Raw genomic sequence first — 19,128 nt, forward strand, 5'->3', positions numbered from 1 at the left:
GATACCAAAGTGATATAAACATACATTGACAAAGGAGAATTAGAGGAGAAATAATTTCTATGTTACAGTATGGCTGCTTAAAACTCTTTTTCCCCCCATTTTTGAAATAATTGAATTGAATAAATGAATAATTGAATTGAATAATTGAATAAACTGAATTGAATAATCTTGAGTTGTAAGACAAACTGTATAAAATCATATGAGCAAACTCATTTAGGTAGCCACCTCCATATTTTTAAAACATTTTTTTTTAAAAACTAAAACAATACTTTAATCAGGCACTGTTCCTTTCTGTGCCCCCAAGTTTAGCATTATTGTTAGAATTTATTTTATATGCATTCATTATGATTCTGAATTACTGTTTTCAAAAATAGTACTTCACTTTATTGAAATCTGTATGCATGTGAAGCACTATACTTCATGCTGCCATTGCACTGTATACAAACAAGCAATGCAGCTTTCTTAGGACCCAAGTTCAAAATGTATTACAACTATGTTAGAAGGAAGCATATCATACTTTTTCTGCTTTTAAGAAAAAGATTCTTTGTTTCAAAGAAAAAAGTAAACTTTGATTTCAGAAAAAAAGCCTACTTCAGTGTTGTATTACAACTGTTTGAGAAAAGCCAAATATTTCCAAAAGCTAAGATGACTCCTCCTCTCCTCCTCCAGCAATACTATGTAGAAATTCAAAGCGACAAAAAGAAAACACAAAACAGACAGGAAATCACTAGATTATCTGCACAAAGAAATCTGAATTGGACATATGAAATATTTTTCATCAATGCTTTTTCATGTTTCTTTTTTAACTCAAAAAATAGATGTACTTAGGTGGTAATTGCTTTACATGGATCTTTTCTTAAAAACGAATGGAAAAACAATCCTCGGAAACATGTGAAGTTACATATTTATCTGCAAAAATGTATTTACCAATATCATTACTCATTCTCTTTTGTTGTAATTCATTCTTTTACACAGCCATACAATGCTGCTAGCTTAATTCACTATTTGTTTTCCTTATTTAGATCTTAATGAAAAATTTTTGTCAGAAAGCAACATATCCATTGAAAACCTGATACTGCATACTAATGCTGGGAGGAAGGAATAGGGAGAGACAGGATCATAACACCACAAGACCAGTAAAGGCTTCTTACATCACCGAGCCTAGCCCTCTTGGTATCTCAGATATGGTTCACGTCATGCACTTATAAACTGAAAGATGAAAAGAAAAGAAAAAAAACTTACATAAAAGAAAGGTATACTACAAGTTCTAAATCCAAGATATTCACTAGAGCTTTCTACAGGCATTTTGCAATATGCATTCCTTGAATAATGCCTGTAGAAACACTTCTATTTCATTCTAGCATGAGCATTTCTGCATCTACTGCTAGGTACCAAGGAGTAGAACCCTTCAGATACACACCACGCCATCTTCTGTCTCCTGTTCAAGAGGGTCTGGTCTCCCAAAGTATTTTCAAAGTATTCATATAACACAGGAAACACCATGAATCAAAAAAATTATCAAGGGACTATAATATGCAGACAGCTCCTTTATTAAGATCAGTTTTATTTATTTCCACCTTCTTTTCCTGCATTTAAGTTTTCTGAGACAACGCAATGGATTTAATCATGCATTCCTATGTACAATGCACAAATATAGCTTTTCATTAAGGACGCAGAAAGAATTACAGATACAGTCCTACTGGCCTACAAATACAAATTTAAAGTACATCTTTAAAAGGGAACTTCATAACTTATCTGAAAAACTTTAACCACATTTAAGTTAAACACAAGAAAATAAAGATCATTTAAAATTAATAGACTCTCCCCTTCGTCATTTAAAATTAAGAGACTCTCCCCCAAAGCAGGAAGACAGGCTATCAATTAATAACTTATTAGACTTCCAAGACTAGTTACAGTCAGCACCATAACAAAAGTACATTATTGATTTTTTTGCAATTAGAACAGCAAATATTTCAGATATTATAGAAGCCTGCACAAATAAGGCAAGCTCTCTTTGCATATACTGAAATTAATGTCATTATTCCAGTATATTTATCAAATGTTGGGCTTTCAATAGCTATATTAAAGCTTCTGACATAAAAAGGCATATGAAATAACTTCTAAAACTTAGGATTAAATCACAAAGGAAAGCAATCTTGAAGATAGAGCTAGATATAAAACAGAACTTAAAAATAAAGAAAACTTCAACTGAAACGACTGGTTTGGCTAAATTTCCAGTTCCTCCTTGGTGAAGCTTCTGCAGGCAGGAATAAAGTTACCCCAAACAGCACCACATTCCTGTACTTTGTGCCATTCTAGATCATCTTTACTTCTCTGATATCACTTCTCTGAAATCACAATTTTAATTTAAGATGCTTGTTAGTATGACATGCAGTAAAAGATCAGAGTGCATTTAAGGCCTGCATCAAACTAAAGCAAATTCAGAAACAAGGTGAGCTAGTATTTAAACATACAATTACCATCTAAAACACTTTTGGTAGTACTTGCTGGACAATATTGTTCCTTCTCTAATAGAAAAAATATTGAAGTAATAGGAAAGAAAGCTAGATCAGATTTAAAAATATATGGAAGAAATAGAGGGTTTTAAAGAACGAACTATTCACAAATTTAAAAAGGTCTACCTACAAGGTGCCCAAATACAGCTAAATAGAACACAAGGAACAAATCATGATAATACAAATGGATACTTTTAAAAAAATAGACTACGCATTTATACAATATTATTTGTATCTATAAATACCTAGTACTCTCACTATGCTATCTCAGTTGAAAGGAGAGGAAAAAAAAAAAATCTATTCCTCTGTTCCTCACTTTCTAAGATGCTGGCAGCTATTATAAATCAAAATAAATAACCAATCACAAAAACGAACAAACACAAGAACAAAAGCACAGCATAAACCAAGTGGGCTTTTTTTGGTCATACATACGTACTCATCCTTTGCTAGAAAAGACACACACAAGAAAACCTATGCAGAAGTCTACAGTACAGAAGAAATAAGAAAGGTATTTTTAGTTCAGAGTACATAAGTAGTGAGAAGTGCATGACAGTCCCAATGCTTGCACTTTTCACAAATCTAAGGAATACAAGGTAAATGGTGGAAGGCATGCTGCTGATTCAGCACTATATCCTACAACAGGTTAATGCTGTCTTCCTTCAGATTTCCTTTTTTGTATTGATAATTTGAAATAAGAATATACTTTTCTTCATTGAGAAGACAAAGCTTGTGAGCTCAGACTGCCTAGAGATTTGACCTCTAACACATTCATCAAGGAGATCCAAGCCTTCCTGCAGTACCTTGTATTAGAAACCAGCTTGATATAAAAACTGATGAGCATAAGGGAGCTGTTTCATAGTCTATGGACTGACTCATAAATCAGGAGTGGATTACTTTTAAACAAATAATATCTCTCAAAAATGCCATTTAAGAAGCTATTCAATGTGATTCCTTGATTGAGGGACATGCTCTGAATTTCAAGTAAAGATCTTAATAAATATCCCAAATGAGGACTACAGATTCTGGGCTTCTAGTCATAAGGCTTCACTAGCACTCTTGGCTTTGTAAAATATGCTCTGTTCTCTTTGTGATTTTAGTTGTTGGTTCTCACCCCTTTTACTTAATGTGCTTTGAAAGAAGTTATATTTTATATGAAACAAAATATTCCAACTGAAAGGGAATTGGTTTGATTTGCCAAAGTCTAGCAAAATTAATTTTCTCTTCAACCAAAAGTACCTTCACCTTCTTCCTAAACTCTCTCTCTAGTTTATCCCACTGTAAATTCCTCTTCTTCCTTCTTGAGATAAACTTACCAAAATCAGCCCTATGTTCATATGTAAGACTAACCTTAAATATTTAACTTTCAAGTAAAACTAAAATACCTCATTTTCATTGTATTTTTCTAATTTCTAGAGCTCATGTAAGCCATTTACCCTTGATTATGTACCAATGTATTGCTTTAGCAGAAAGGATAAAAAGTGACTCTCTCAGGTTAATGGAGCCTGCAATGCCAGTCCAATACCAGCCTGCATTGTATGCTCTTTCCTCCCCTACATTCTCCTGTTTTTTCTTCTACCTTGCACACATTTCCCCTCTCTAATATCAACAGATTGGCTACCTCTCCATGACCACTGCTATTAAAAAAAGCGTTTTTTCCATTAAGTCTCTTGATATATGGAAGTGCACTAAGTGGATGACAGTGCCTTCAGATTTTTTTTTTCCCCTGAAACTCAACCTGATTATAACAAATTACAACATAAATATATGCCAAATCACAGCATCTAGTCTATGCTTGTAATGATAAATTCTAGTGACATTTGAAGCCAGCATACTTTTAAATTTCAAACTATGGATCTCAAAAGACTTCTGAGAAAGACAGGTCAATATTTATAAAGGACATTTAATATGGTTTTCCTCTGCAAAATTTACTAATTCTTATGAAAAATTGCATAGAAAACACCTTGCCCCTTGAAGACCAAAGCAAATTCAACTACAAAGTTGTTTAAATTCATATGCTAGTAAATTTCTGAGCAAGTGTCAGATTGATGGCCTCAGAAAATTAAGACAATGCAGTACAAAGAGCAGGATTTTAAGCTAAAAGGGCTTGTGAAAATAAGTTCTTGAACTCAAAGACATCTTTTTTTATTCCAATGTCATCACAGCAAGTGTTATCTCAACAGTTTAAACTACACTGATTTGGGGAATTAATGACACTACTGAGATGAACTCATTTCAAATTGCCACAACTGTACACATTAAAATCTAAATTGGAATGCATGCCTAAGGATCTATTACTCAGACTTTACTAATACAAAATGTCACCTGCTCAGTCATCTCTCAAAATGACAATTCCCTATGGAATAACATGTGGGGTTTAATTCTATTTGGCTGAGCATTGCCCTAAACTAGTCTCTGTGAAAGAACAATGCATTGACAAATGTAATGTTGCTGATTAACAGATTCCTACGCACACCGTTACAGCAACTCACCATAGTCTCATGTTGCTAAATTACCTGATTGGAATCTACAGGAAAATGCAGCTTATGTCACCTCTCTCTCTTTAAAAGCTGGCCTGCTAAGTATAATCAAGAAGACATTTTTTGCTGTTTGGTAGATTGTTTTGGGCAAAACTGATACATTTTTCTTTTGACCAGGCAATTACTGAGTACAGACAGACTGCAATTAGTAGAAGTAAAACACAGCTGGCTGGGGGAGAGGCTACTGTTACTTCTTTTAAGCTTTGGGGATTTCAGAAATAAGTAACTTAAAAGAAAAAAATACACACGAGTACTGATAATTTATCAGTATCATAAGTGCACGAAGCACAATGAATAGTATGGAGAGAAAAGACAAAAGCCTTAACACTAACGTAGCTGGATGCCTTCTTCAGCAGATCCAATTTCTTTCACAAGGATAGACTTGGATGAGACACAGTTCAAAACAGATTTACTCCTGTAATGACAGACAGTCTTTTCTGATGATTTATGTTCTGTTAGTTCATAAACAACATACTGGCTATTACTTGGATTGATCGCACTTACCGTTTGTCACTGCTCATAGATACAAAATTCTTCAAATAATGGCCTTGTGTGGATTTAGCAACTCTGCTGGGTTTTTAGCAGGTAAACCCTTTCCATAGACATCCACTGTCCAGGAAATTATTGGCTTCCTGCACCAAGTATGTCATTAGTGATGCTAATAAACTAGAAAATAAACATCACCCCTATGCTTTGTAACCAAGCAGAAGCTAGTTTCTATATGAAAACTACATATTATTACATGAATTTATTAAAGAAGGTAAAACTGAGGAAAAACAAACAAGCCTACTCTTTCTCAAAAAGAAAAACGTTATTTTCATTCAAACAGAAGACTGCAATATAATAACTGCATCTATCTACAGACGGCCGAAAATAAATTTTTTCTTCCTTTTGGGTTCATGCAGTATCTTACAACCAAGGACCCCAGAGTGTTAGAAGCAGCAGAACTCTATTGGTTATATTTACTATAGCTCATCTATCTATCATTCTGAATAAATTAACTCATAGACTAAACCTTCACATGAACATAAGAAAGAAAAACACCCAAGAGCACTCTCTACTAGAAGAGGGAACCACTAGATCATTTTTTCTCTGAAGTGGCATTATGAGCAAAATCCTCACACAAAGACGTTTTACAAACTTCATACAGAAGCTTTTCTAGAGCCCTAAAAGGTTAATAAAAAGTTTACAGAATAAATTAACTGAAATTTTCTTTATAATTTTTTTGGACTATTTACCATACAGTAACATTTTTTGACTATTTACAATACATCAACATTTTAAAATACTTAAAGGCTGTATGAACAAACCACTTTCAAGGCATTTTGTTTTAAACTTTCTACATTGTGGTTATGGTGGATTAAGACTACACTTACTGAATTGCTTACATAATAGATCACTGAGCAGAGAAACATTCCTAGATCATCTATATATACATATATATGTATATAAAATCAATTTTCAATATATTAGCAAAGTGACAAAAGTTGTCATACTTGCATATTGACAAGCAAGAATACTTTATCCTTTACAAAATTCTTAATTTTGAAAAACATCTAAAGACCAATTAAAACAGTTCCTCATGTACACCTACATGCATTTGCATGCGGATCCCCCCTTAAGTTGTATATATACTTTTAAGACAGACATTCTGTATAAAAAAAAGCAAAAGAATCTGTAAGTGAGGCACAAGCCAACTGATTTTCAATTCATTTCAATTCAAGCTGAAGAAAATGAAAGCTATTAACAAAATATAATTTAGAACATTGTAGTCCTTAGAGTTATCTTTACCTATTATTTTTTATAAAAGACATCTAAGTCAAGTTAAGCAATGTCAACCATGCATAGTGAAGTGGAAGGGGAGACACCCAGTGATGAAAGGGCAAAGTAACAGCCATGCCCTGCAGAGTTAGAAATCCAAACAATGTAAAAAAGCTTTCCATAGCATCATGCCTTTAAGTCATAATTTGTATAATAAATTATAATTTTGAATGTTTGAAAAGAGAAATGTCTTCAAAAACAAGTGCCAAAAGTTATAATATATGCAGAACTATTATTCTAATTGTTCTTCAAAACAACAATAAACCAAAAATGAAAAGAGTCATACAAATAAATGGAACTCTAGCTTCTAATACAACTTTAATAGACTTATTTTACAAGTTCATTTCTTATTCTTTAGCAAGTTCTCACATCACATGAACAATCATATCAGTAGGCCAAGTTGTATGGACTCACACATGGTGACAGGAAAGATGTTAACAGTCTGAACTATGAGCTGTAAAAATCATACAAGATGCAAGGTAACAGATGGAGGCTTAAGACCAAAACTTGAGACATCAGCAGAGGTCTCAACTCAACATCACAACAGTTAAATGATGGTACTAAACATAATACAAAAAAACCCAAAACAACAACAACAAAAAAAACCCAAAACACACACCTCTTATTCCTAAACTAACTCAGGCTTACAAACAAATCACTCTGTATCACTAACAGAAAAACAACTATACAACTACTCACACTTAATAAGTATATATATATAACCAAATTGAAATGTCAGAATGGCTTGATTTTCTGCAAATCCACTTAGCTCATAATAATGCAATATCTGACATCCTGTAGACTTAGGACTTAGACACATAACCTAAGGAAAAACCACTGTTGCTCTGAAAGAAAAAGAAGAGTCACATAAGATACAATCCTCTAAATTGAGGTAACGCTCTCCTACTCTGGCGAATTATATCCAGGTTTCAAATCATGAAATTTCCTTCCTGGAGCAGCAGTTAATTCTTGAGCAGTTCTCAGAGGAAGTTGCTGAACTAGCAAGGATTCTGCCTCAAGGTTCCTGCCTTGAGATACCACAGTGTGGCTGCCATCTCACCATCCCACATCTTGACTGCTGCTAGTAGGGTGGGATGCTTGTTTGTTTTGTTGTTATACATATATAAAAATACACATACGTATGGGTCTTTCTGCCCTGCCCTTTCAGGTAGGAAGTACAACCAATTCTCATTCCCATTTGGACACACTTATTCTGTGAGAAAAAGGTGGGAGAGAAGGAAGATTAGACAGAGGTTTTGTGTGCGTGTTTTATTTTTAATTTATGACAGAGTCTCTCTTTAATTGCTTTTCTCCTAGTCCCTCTTATTATGCATTTTGAGCAAATGAAGTTTATTTCAATCAACTCTAAATGAACACAAATATTAATAGTTTGCACTTCTAGAAGACTTTCCAGAAGAGACTCTCAAAGCAATTAATGAAGCCTAATCTATGTATATGGATTCTTTTTACCACAGGTTGCGAGCAGGGCATATGAGGTACTGTGGCACAAAGCTTTAGGTGATCCGGTCACTACAGCACAAGAGGTCTATGCCAAGCTCTGGGTAAAAGTTCGGATTACACCCTTCTTGTTTCTCCCTTTAAAAAGAAAGATAATTGTTTCCATCAGGCTGCCATGAAATCAAAGCACCTGGTAGAACTGGCAGCATAGAAAGTGCTTTTGGCAGGTATATTCAGGAACGCATCCTAAGCGGAATGACCACTCCAAAATACAGACCCTAATCCCCAGTCTTTATCAATTGAGCACATTAGGATTGCTTATCCAAAGGAGCTGGCTGAAGGGAGCTGGTTTAAAGAGTATGTGCTTTCCCATTTTTTAGGCCTTTGTTTAACAAAAAACCCCCAACCAAACAAAAAAAAGGAACACACAATAGTCATTGAAACCAGTTCACAGGAGTAAGAAGCATAAGAAAATGTATAGACAATGGTGTAAGAATTCAAAGGGATTTATTTCCAACATCTAAAAAGAAACTTAAGTTTAAACCGAAGACTATCTTAGTGCTTAACACAACTTTTAAAATAATTATTTCAGGTTTTTCATCATGAAAAGATAGATTTTGTTTCAAGTAACATTCTCATTTAGATTGTAGGTTATGCTGTGCCTTTTTTTTATATATATATATACTTAACCTTACATTATCATTCTTAAAGCAAATTGTTTTCAAGTATTTCCCACACTGACATTGGTGCTACTGATACAGCTTTGCAGAATTCTTTTTCCTGGTTTTTAACATCCTTTCAGAAGTCTTCTACTGTGAAATTCCTTGCTTTAAAAAAAATCTATTTTAGTTCTCTAATACACTCATTAAAGGAACAGTCAATGCATAACTTTTTTTTTTTTTTTTAAGGCTGAAAAGGAAACAAGGTCTCATTATACCAAACCATTAGAGAAGGAACTATTCCAGGGCATTCAAAAAACTAGGTGTAGAGAATATAGATAAACCAAAATGAACTAGCAAATGAACTAACAAGTGGGAAGAAAAGGAAACATTATGGATCGATTTGATAATATTAGGAAAACACAGGTAAATGTCAACCCAAACTGTAACACCATCAGTCAATGATCATGATTCCAGAAGTTTTTCTAGTTACTACAGATCATTTGCTAGCTTCTGTATAAAAAATGCTGCTGTTTTGTCGGGGGGAGAGAGAGAGACTTGGTCTCTGGAGTCCTAATTAAGAGTTGTTTTATGATAGGAAAGCCATGAAAAAACAGTGCTAGAGATTCACTTTGGGACTAATCTCCATTTAAATCAATTTGAGTTTAAGCCAATTTAAAATGAAGAAGGAAGCAAGAAAATGATTGTTAGCAAGCTGAAAAGCAAGACCTTACAGTGGCATAAAACAGTAAATATTTGTGATATGAAAGATCCCAAAGACCTAAAATGCTATTTTAAGACCCCTTGGGCTAGATTTTCTGTTAATTCTAGGCAATGAAGCAACTCCCATTGCATGTCTAAATCTAGATAGGCAAGTAGATGAAGCACAAAATAAGGAGACAACACAGAAACAAGTTTGCTGAAGAATTGGCAGAGCTCTTCCACAAGTCCTGCAGGGCTTTTCCCCCTATTTGTGGGGTACAGACAAGGGGTAAGGGAATAGAAAAGGAACATTTAAGGGAGAGGAACAATTACAGATGTCTACAACTCTTCTTCAAGGATAGGATGGAAAGTGAAGCTTCTGTAAGGGATGTACAGACAACTGTTCTGCAGTAATAAATTCAACTATTAATTTCAGGAAATGCAATATGAGAATATATATGTCAAAGTTAAATAGCACTGTCCACTGGACAACACAGATAGTTGCTTTACTCTCAAGATGAGATCAGAAGATCCCTGTAGTACTCTAGAAGTCTTATAACTTCTAGGAACCCTTGTTTAGCAATTTAGGGAGTAAAAAGATTCAAATTTTAAGCCTTTTTATTGTATTATAGGAGTAAATTGACAATAAAGGATCTATTTCCTTCAGGTATGGGATTTTTATTTTGGTTTTGTTTTCAAATCCCCATGTTAGAGAAAGTAAGTATCTAAGGCCCCAGATATTTTCCCTTGTACTTTTCTTCTGTTTTGAATTAGATTAAAATTATATGCATACCGCATTTCAGTATCATTACAATTACTGGCAAAAATACCTATGTATGAATAGTGGTTTTACCAATATTTCCAATAGTAAAATGACTTCTACTATTAATTATAGGTACAAATTGTGAGTGTTGGTGTCTTTTTGTTTAAATGTCATTTAAGTTCAAACAATCAATGTACATTTTATCAGTCAACATCTTCATTAAAGCTCAGTTGTGGAGGAGGTTTAAACTCCTAAAGGAGTATTACCTGTCCTTGTACTAATCCACCGTGGAGAAGAACTTATAATATCTGTGTTTTCCTAAAGTCCTACGACATTATCTGACCACTGCTGACCAGTCTCAGTGTAGAAATCTCAGCCTAACATAGGTTGAACAAACTACAGCTACAGTAAGATTGCTGTTCCCTAGCCTCTTTGAAAGTAGAGCATTTAGATGTTGCATAGATATCCAAAGAAACACTGCTTTTACTACAAACGAGCCTTCCAGAGAGTATTCATTCACTAAAGCAGAATGTTAATCATTGTCATGAGTGTTTTCAGTCAGGCATATGCTATTTTTTCCCCTTTTTAGGTTAAGCCTTCATTGCGAGATGGGCACCTGAAACCCCAGAGATTATTTGCAAAGCTGCACAGAGAACTGAAAATAGACAGAAGGAAAGCCAGTCCCCAATAGTTTGTATTACAAGGAAACCAATTTCCTGAAATGATAAAGTTTTCCTATTCACATTTAAGCTTTAGTACGTCATTGATTGCAATTAGTGGGACACTGAAAAAGAAGGGAAAAGCCTTCAAAGATTATTGAATAACCAGAAACATGAAAAATAAGGATAAACTTTTTCACTGATTTCTTACAGGTATCTGTAACAAGGACAGAGAACTATCCAGTGTGAAAAGTCACAGGAGAAAGTTACAGTCAATGTCTCTTGGGGCATAACTTCTCCCAGCAAGAATCTGCTTGTATGTACAGAACACAGATGATATTCATACGTACATGTAATTAAATCTTACTCCAGATCTTCAAAGAGAAATTCAAGGATATAGTTGAGAACACAAGTTTTCACTCCTATGTGTACCCCTTAAAAAGGGGGTTGTTATTCCTCCAAGGTGAGCAAAGCACTGAGAAAGTAGCAAGTTGCTTTGGTATCTTCATTTTCAGGAAAAGATGAGACATACCTATTGGGCAACCTAGGGAAGTCCAGAGGCACCTAGAGTGCATTCTCCAGGGGTCGTAAAAGGAGACTTCTACCCCTCCTGTCCCTCACCCGAGGCTCTTCTTCCCCATCTGCAGCATCCTCACAAACCGGAAAGTTAAAGAACTCACTTGTCACTTATTTGCTTAACCAGATAGCATGCCACAACATGCATTTGAAGTACACTAGATTGTAAGTATTCTGAATTTATACGTTTTCTCCTCCAACATTTATTACAATCTTCTTCTTTTACATATAGCAAACTATAACATATTTACTGAAACATCTGCAGTACTCAAAGATGCACAGTATTAATTAATCAACCTGCACTGACACACTGAGTTTAACATGTCACATTGAATTACTGATGGTTTTTCTCACCTTACCAAGTCAATATGAGGCAGAGACATCTGCAGTTTAGCAGGCGCATTTTCTAAACATCTGCTTCCTTAACTATTGTAGTGTCACTAGTTTGAATGAAACAGCACACATCGTACCTTGTGCATTTTGGTCCCTGACTCCACACTTCATAAATATTTATTTAATTTTTTCTTCATTACTCTAGAGAGCAAAATTTTTGCATTTCATTGTAAACAATAGTTTTACTAGTATACAATAGGATGTATTCATTTTTCCATACCATATTAAAATTTTTAATTGTCATAAAAAATACAAACAGTATCTAATTTTGGAGTGTTCTTATAATAGCCAGGAAGAGCATATGTATCAGTACAGATATGCTTAAATCAAACTCAACTACTCCAGTATCAATATTTTTCAGTGTTTTAATTATTAGAAATATATTTAAGTATACTATTATAGAAAAAGGGCAAAATACGTCCAAAGTATTTAACAAAAAAAATTGGCAGCAAAATTAGGCTAAAAATACTACAAGTTTCCAGTGTATATTTTCATTGCTGGACAACTGAGATGGTCATTTAAAGCATGCTTTCAGCCTTTTTTTCATGTGGGGAACACAGAACTGTTATAGAGAACTTGCCACACCACATTACCATAATTCTTGCTGCTTTGTGATTTCTCTGTGAAATAGTCCTTACATTACAGAACTATAATGGTTACTATAGATAAAGAAAAAAGCATAAATAGTTTCATCAATTAACTTAGAACTAAGAACAATCAACTTAAGAAGACTATATAAGCTGTAACTTGCTAATCATCTGAGATCAATTATTGGATGGTCTCATAGTGATAATGCTTAGGAAGCAACGCTACAGTTTTATCTGAAAGCTCATGAACAAAAAGAAACTAATATTGCAAACTCTTGCTTCAATACCAGAATGTGCCTCCTATCTCTGTGAGGTGTTCTGGCCTACTTCATATAGCTCCTGCTCTTCACCAGGAAATAAGTGATTCAAGATTCCTTCCCCGCACTAATTATTGAGCAATTAATAACTGAAATAAGCACAGAGCTGTCGTTAATTAATTCACTGCTAGCCTAAACAGCTTAGGAGAGTAGAAGAATAGAGATGGAAAATGACTCAGCTGCGTAAGATATGGCTTACCATCCGACAAACTTGCAGAACTACAAATAAAATACTGGTCTAAGCTATACATCAGCGTAACCTGAACTGGAATTTACCACATTTTAAAAGGATTTCTGTTACAACTGGGAATCATATTGACTTTATCTTCTTGTCTTATAATACATCTATCAGGCAGGAAAACAATGCATATTACCTTTTGCACTAAATCTTTATAAAAACATTTATGCTCAAAACTTTAGCAGTGTGATAAATACTATGGATGTAAGATGATGTCAGATCATTTTACTTCCCTGCCAAGCCTCCTGTAGAGGAGAATATGAAAGACTTGTTCCTAAGATTACTTACCCATGAAGTTCAGATAGCTGTCTCCTCCAAGTGCATGAGTAATGAGACGAATCATTTTATGAAGCTGCATTCCACGATCAATAACTGGAGTAAGAGGGGAGAGCACACTCATGTTTGTATACATCTCTGCGTCCATCAATCGAAATGCCAATGTCTTATCACCAACAAGTGCCTGTAATAATAAAAATAAATAAAAGAAGAAAATCCTTGGATGTACTAGAAGTACTTGAATGTACTAGAAGTGTTTCTAATGTAAACTTTAAAAAGCAGGTGTTCTCCATCAAATGTAAAATATGTTAGTATGATGCAATAAACCGCAAGTGAGCTACCACTTTGGAGTTTTTATAGAAACAGAAAATAAGACAGAAAACATCTTAAGTAAAGTTCCTGGGAAATACAAATAAACGGCTATTAACAATACTCCTGATTTAAAGATTCGGAGTTAACACAACATGTTGTTTATATACTATCAAGAATGTGATTGGTTTTCTGAGATTTCTAGGAATTTTCAAGAGAAAAATAGACTAGTAATTCTATTTAAAGACAGTTACTGAATTACTGACTTGCTGGTGTTTACCCTTAAAGAAGGCCACACAAATGCTAGGAAACTAGGATTATTTTAATATATTAGTATGCAGGCAGTTGAAAACATTTTGGGGTGTTTGTATGTAAATAGACAATTTTTGTTAGATCAGCCCAATTTGCATTTTATACTCTATTATGAAAACTCACTAGTTTCCACAGGGAAAGAGGAGTTGTAAAGAAAGTCTAGCTGAAAAAGCCAATTTCCTTTAGTTTTCAGACTCATAATGTAATGGCATAATCAGGTGATTTTATTAGGTTAAAAAAAATAAAGAAATTTTTGAAAGTTCCTAAGCAACTAAGGTAATACATACTTACTAAATGCAACTGTATGAGATCAGACCATCTGTCCATCTGGCTTACCATTCTGGCTCCAAAAAACAGGCCAATAGCAGATGCCCAAAATAAAGCATGTTTGCCTGTTAGACAATCACCTAGCAATACTTCCCCAAAATGTTTTCCTAACAATCGCAGCTCAGGTACTTTGAGACATAGGCAGCACAGTAGTATTTCGGAGCCTTCAACAAAATACATTAAATCCCCTTTGAACTCACGTAAACTTTTAACAAATACAGCACCATATGACAAGGAGTTCCAGAATTTCGCTTTACACCAGCGGGATGGGGGGAGGAACGCCTCTTCTCTTTACTCAAAACCTGGTCTCAATGTTTCATTTAAGGTCCCCTAATCTTCCCCTTAGAAGAGAGAACAACTGTTCCCTATTCACTTTCCCCATGCCAGCCATGATTTTTAAACTGCTGTCATTCCCCTCCTGCCCAACGATTTATTTTCTACAGTGAAGAGTCTTAGGCTATTTATTTTTCTTCTTATGAAAGCCACTCTATACCTTCTATTATCCCTACCAACTCTCTCAACATTTTTTTCCGTCATACTATATCTCTTTTGAGATAGGACCAAAGCTGCATCCAACATTCAAGATGCAAGTGAGCCATGAAATACTACAGTGGCATACTGATTTTACTTTTTGCTCTCCAGTCCTTTCATACCAATTCAAAGCACTGTATTCGGTTTTTTGACAGCTATTAGCATGGAGTTGATATTTTCATACATGCTTTATAACCATGAGGTCCTGTGCTCTGATTGGTAATAGTTAGCTTATAGCCCATTATTGTATATGAGGAGTTGGGATTGTTCCAGTCCTTCATGTGCACACTGACAATATTTAAATAAAATAAAGGAGTAGATGTAATTCAGTGCATCTACCCCATTTTTCACGCATTGTTCTGGTGTCCTTCTGTAACCCTCTTATAGCTTTTGGGGTTTTTTTTAAATGAAAAAATATACACAACTTCCACTCAAGTATGTGATTCCAAAACAAACAAAAAATGGTGTGGTATGCAAAACATAATTGATAAAATCCAGCATGAAATATTACAATAATAATGAAAATAATGGCATATGTCATGCTTTAGGATGAAGATTCACTATGAGACAGGCAAGGGCACCTTTTGTAAAAGACAATCACAGAATAATGTGCATTGCCAAGTAGTACCTAACAGTTTTTACCAGGATTTGGATTCCGCTCTTGTGCTTGAAATGAACGTTATGTCCCTGACTCAGAGGAAAAAAAGGTAAATAGGTACTCAGAAGGAATCTGGTAAACTCAGAATTCTCTTTTTAAAGAATAACATAGGTCTTGTTTTGAACACTTTTGTTGACTTTTATTATAAAAGGCATAGGAAATAGGAAGTCAACCTCTATTACGTAAATGAAAGAGTTGAAGGTAGGTTACTTAAATCTTTTATTAGACAATAGTGTGGTTTTTTAGAAAAAAGTTCTTAATTTTAAAGTTTTCAGCCAACATTTATAATAAATAGTTATGTTTTTTGTTAGTTTTTCCCTCTTTTGCCAGTAAAGTCAAAGGTAAAAAAATTCTCTCAGTGCTCACCAATTCTTCAGAAACAATCACTAAAAAGACAGGAAGAGATGAGTGCTATCCAAAATCATCCTTGATTTTTCACTTTTCCATGTATAGCAGCCAGTACAATTGCTGTGTTTAATTTCTGGTCACAACCTTTTTCACATTGGATCAAATTGTTAAAGAATACTTCCTTTAGATCTCAAAATAGTATTGGGGTTTTCAATTCTTTCATTTCTTGAAGGGAACAGAACAGTCACATGAACACTGTTGCAGTGAAAAGCCCACTAAACCTTTAAAATTCATCTGTTACTTGCTTATACATAAACAACCAAATAGATACAATACCTGGTCATGGCTCTCTGCATATGCAATATACTTTTCTTCATACCGCCTGTTTGTTAATGTATAGACAATATTGCCCATATTCCAGTCTTCATCCTTCAGCTCCTTAATTATCTGTATAAATAAAGAGGTTATTCAAAAGTTACTTCTGTTTTAACTAAAAGCATATTACTACCTTTCCTCATCACTTTGGCAAAAAAAAAACCAACACCTAGTAATTTGTAAACATTTGTTATTACTTTAGTTTCTCCTAACTCCAAGTTTTGAAGTGATGAACTTTCTGTGATAACTCAAATGGATTTCTTGCTTTGGAATTCCACTGCATTAAATATAGCTACTTGATAACTTTGTTCATTTCTCCTGCACTTCCATGGTTAACCACCGGACAATAGGACATCTACCATACCAATCCTCTGATACACCGGACCATGTGGTTGATGTGAGGCTGCAAGAGAGCACTTGAACCTGAAGTGGGAAAAAATGTGTGTACACACATATCTACACATAGTATTGAAAGAAGTCCTGCATTTCAAATAATTGCAGAATGGGGCAACTTCTTCAACAATTTGGATCAATGATAGATGAAGCATTGGACTGTTTGAAAGAGAATGGATCACAGCAAGATAGCACTATGCTGTTGCCATATATATGCAATGAAGTAAGAACCCACTAAGTGCAGGGACTTCCATATTCCCTGATCTGTGAGATCAAGGTAATTTCCAAACCACACTTTCAATCCTCCAGCTTTGGAATCCAAACCATGTTTTATAGTTTTGCTATGCTAGCTCCTAAATTTTAGCCATTTATATTAAATCATATCAACAGGGATTTTCTGGCTCACATACCTCTTAAATCTAGTATAATTTCAGTTAGTCCTTTCTTTTTCCTATAGTATTTTATAGGCTCCCATTGATAATCCCAATTTTTATATATATATACACACACATACACACACACATACACACACAAAATATGTATAAGTATAAAAAGTGATAAAAAGCAGAGACAGAAACATACACCATCATATCAGACATCCTGATAATTTAAATGTCTAGTTGTAACTGGTCACATACTCTTAAAAGCATCAGAAAATCTGTCTTTTTATTTATTTAAACTTGCAGACACTGAAAATAGTTTGCTATGCAGCATCATATTATTATGAACTAGCTGGATCTTTAATCTGAACTACTACAGCCGCTGTTATGACAATCAGCTTGCCTTAGACTTTTTTTTTTTTTTAAATACAGATTCCTCAGAATTAGTTCATGGAACCCTAGAGACCCTTCAGGTTAAAAACCGCTGTTTTAACAAGTTGCTTGGAAAACCTTGGTGTATAATAGGTACCTATACCTACTTAAGAGTTGGAGAGGAAAGTCAGCAAGCCATCTGTAACAGCAGTTTGATAATGGCCAGTAGACTATGCTTCTGAACTTAACAGTTTCAGCTTCATTCTTGGTCTCAAGAAGTGTGGTAGCAAACTCTGAGCATCACCCCTTTCTCTAACTCAGGGTCTTCAGCTGTGGGTGCTCATACCCAGTTTCCTTTGGAGCATTCTGCTTGCATTGCTATGTTTGTTGTACAGTTAACACATTCCTAACTAACCAGAGTCTGCTGGGAAAAAGCCTAAGCTGTAAGAGTTGAATATCCCTTCAGCATCCTTCTGATAATATTCATCTACCATTCTACGTTAAAGTACATAACGTTGCTACCCCCCAACCTCCAACATATGCATTCTAAAAATTACTTTGAAGAAATAAATGACACTGGGTTAGATGGGTTAAGCTCAACAGTAACTATGTATGTTGGAAGCTTTTCCCCCACAGTTAGATACTGCATGGTGGGCATTTGTTTCCATTCAGTGTATTGCAAATGAAAATAAGCTGGCCCTAGCAGAGATAGCTAAGATAAATAATCTTTTGTCCTTATAAAATTCCTATAGTGTGTATTTTCATTTGTAATACAAAATCAGCCACTTGCATTTTACCTACCTAGGAAGTCGTTCATCTTTTCCTACCATAAAATGTGCTAGGGAAGCTGAACATAGGAGCAGGGGAGGGAGGTGGGGGAAAGCTGGCAAGTTTGCTTTTTGCCTAAAAAGAAACAAGAGGTTTGAAACTGTCTTTTTCACTATTCTGCCCCCCATCTCCTACTTACAAAAGTTAAGATGCTAAGGATAAGCTAATTCACATCTTATTTTTCTTTAAGCTACACACTACCCTTATTGAAGCCATTAATGCTCATATTAAAATATTTATTGTTTTCAGATTATTATGATAGCCCTGGGGATTTGGTTGCAATCTTATGTCTAACTGAAAGACACTCCCTAAAACAGCAGTGAAAGCCTTTTGAGATTATTTATTGTTTTCTTCCTTTTCTTGTGATTCTCTATATTAAGGAAAAGGTGATTTAAATCCTTCTCATAGTCAGTGTTTATTAGTACATTATCGCTCTTGAAAAGCATTTACAGATTTTTATTATTCTTTTTATAAACTCAACTGTACTGAGTGCTGGTGTTAGTATTATTCATGTACTTTGCTTAAACTTTTAGTATTATGCTCAATGCAAACTGCTATGCCCAATTTAAGGAGGGCTTATTATACTAAGTTGTTGGTTTTTTAATATTTATGTGCATAAGACTTATTTATCTGTTTACATTCTGCATGACTACATAATCTACAACTGTTGCAAGATACAGGTTATTTCAAACAAATTGAACAGTCCATAACTAGTGTATGAAGAAAACAAAACAAACAAAAAAACCCAACAAGAATGCAATGAATAGCTCCTATTCTTACTCGTCTTCTGAAT

At 34.5% G+C, this 19,128-nt stretch overlaps 1 protein-coding gene across 1 annotated transcript in view; it reads right to left on the bottom strand.

Moving 5' to 3' along the window:
- Window positions 1-19,128, bottom strand: part of GBE1 (1,4-alpha-glucan branching enzyme 1) — a 171,150-nt gene that overhangs the window by 52,443 nt on the left and 99,579 nt on the right. The window contains exons 11-12 of the mRNA XM_067299853.1: window positions 16,324-16,434; window positions 13,515-13,686 (exon numbers count right to left, since the gene is read on the bottom strand). Coding sequence (XP_067155954.1) covers window positions 13,515-13,686; window positions 16,324-16,434 — 283 coding nt within the window. The remainder of the gene's footprint in view (window positions 1-13,514; window positions 13,687-16,323; window positions 16,435-19,128) is intronic.

This window comes from Apteryx mantelli, chromosome 1, assembly GCF_036417845.1.
Source record: "Apteryx mantelli isolate bAptMan1 chromosome 1, bAptMan1.hap1, whole genome shotgun sequence".
In the NCBI taxonomy this organism is placed as follows: domain Eukaryota; kingdom Metazoa; phylum Chordata; class Aves; order Apterygiformes; family Apterygidae; genus Apteryx; species Apteryx mantelli.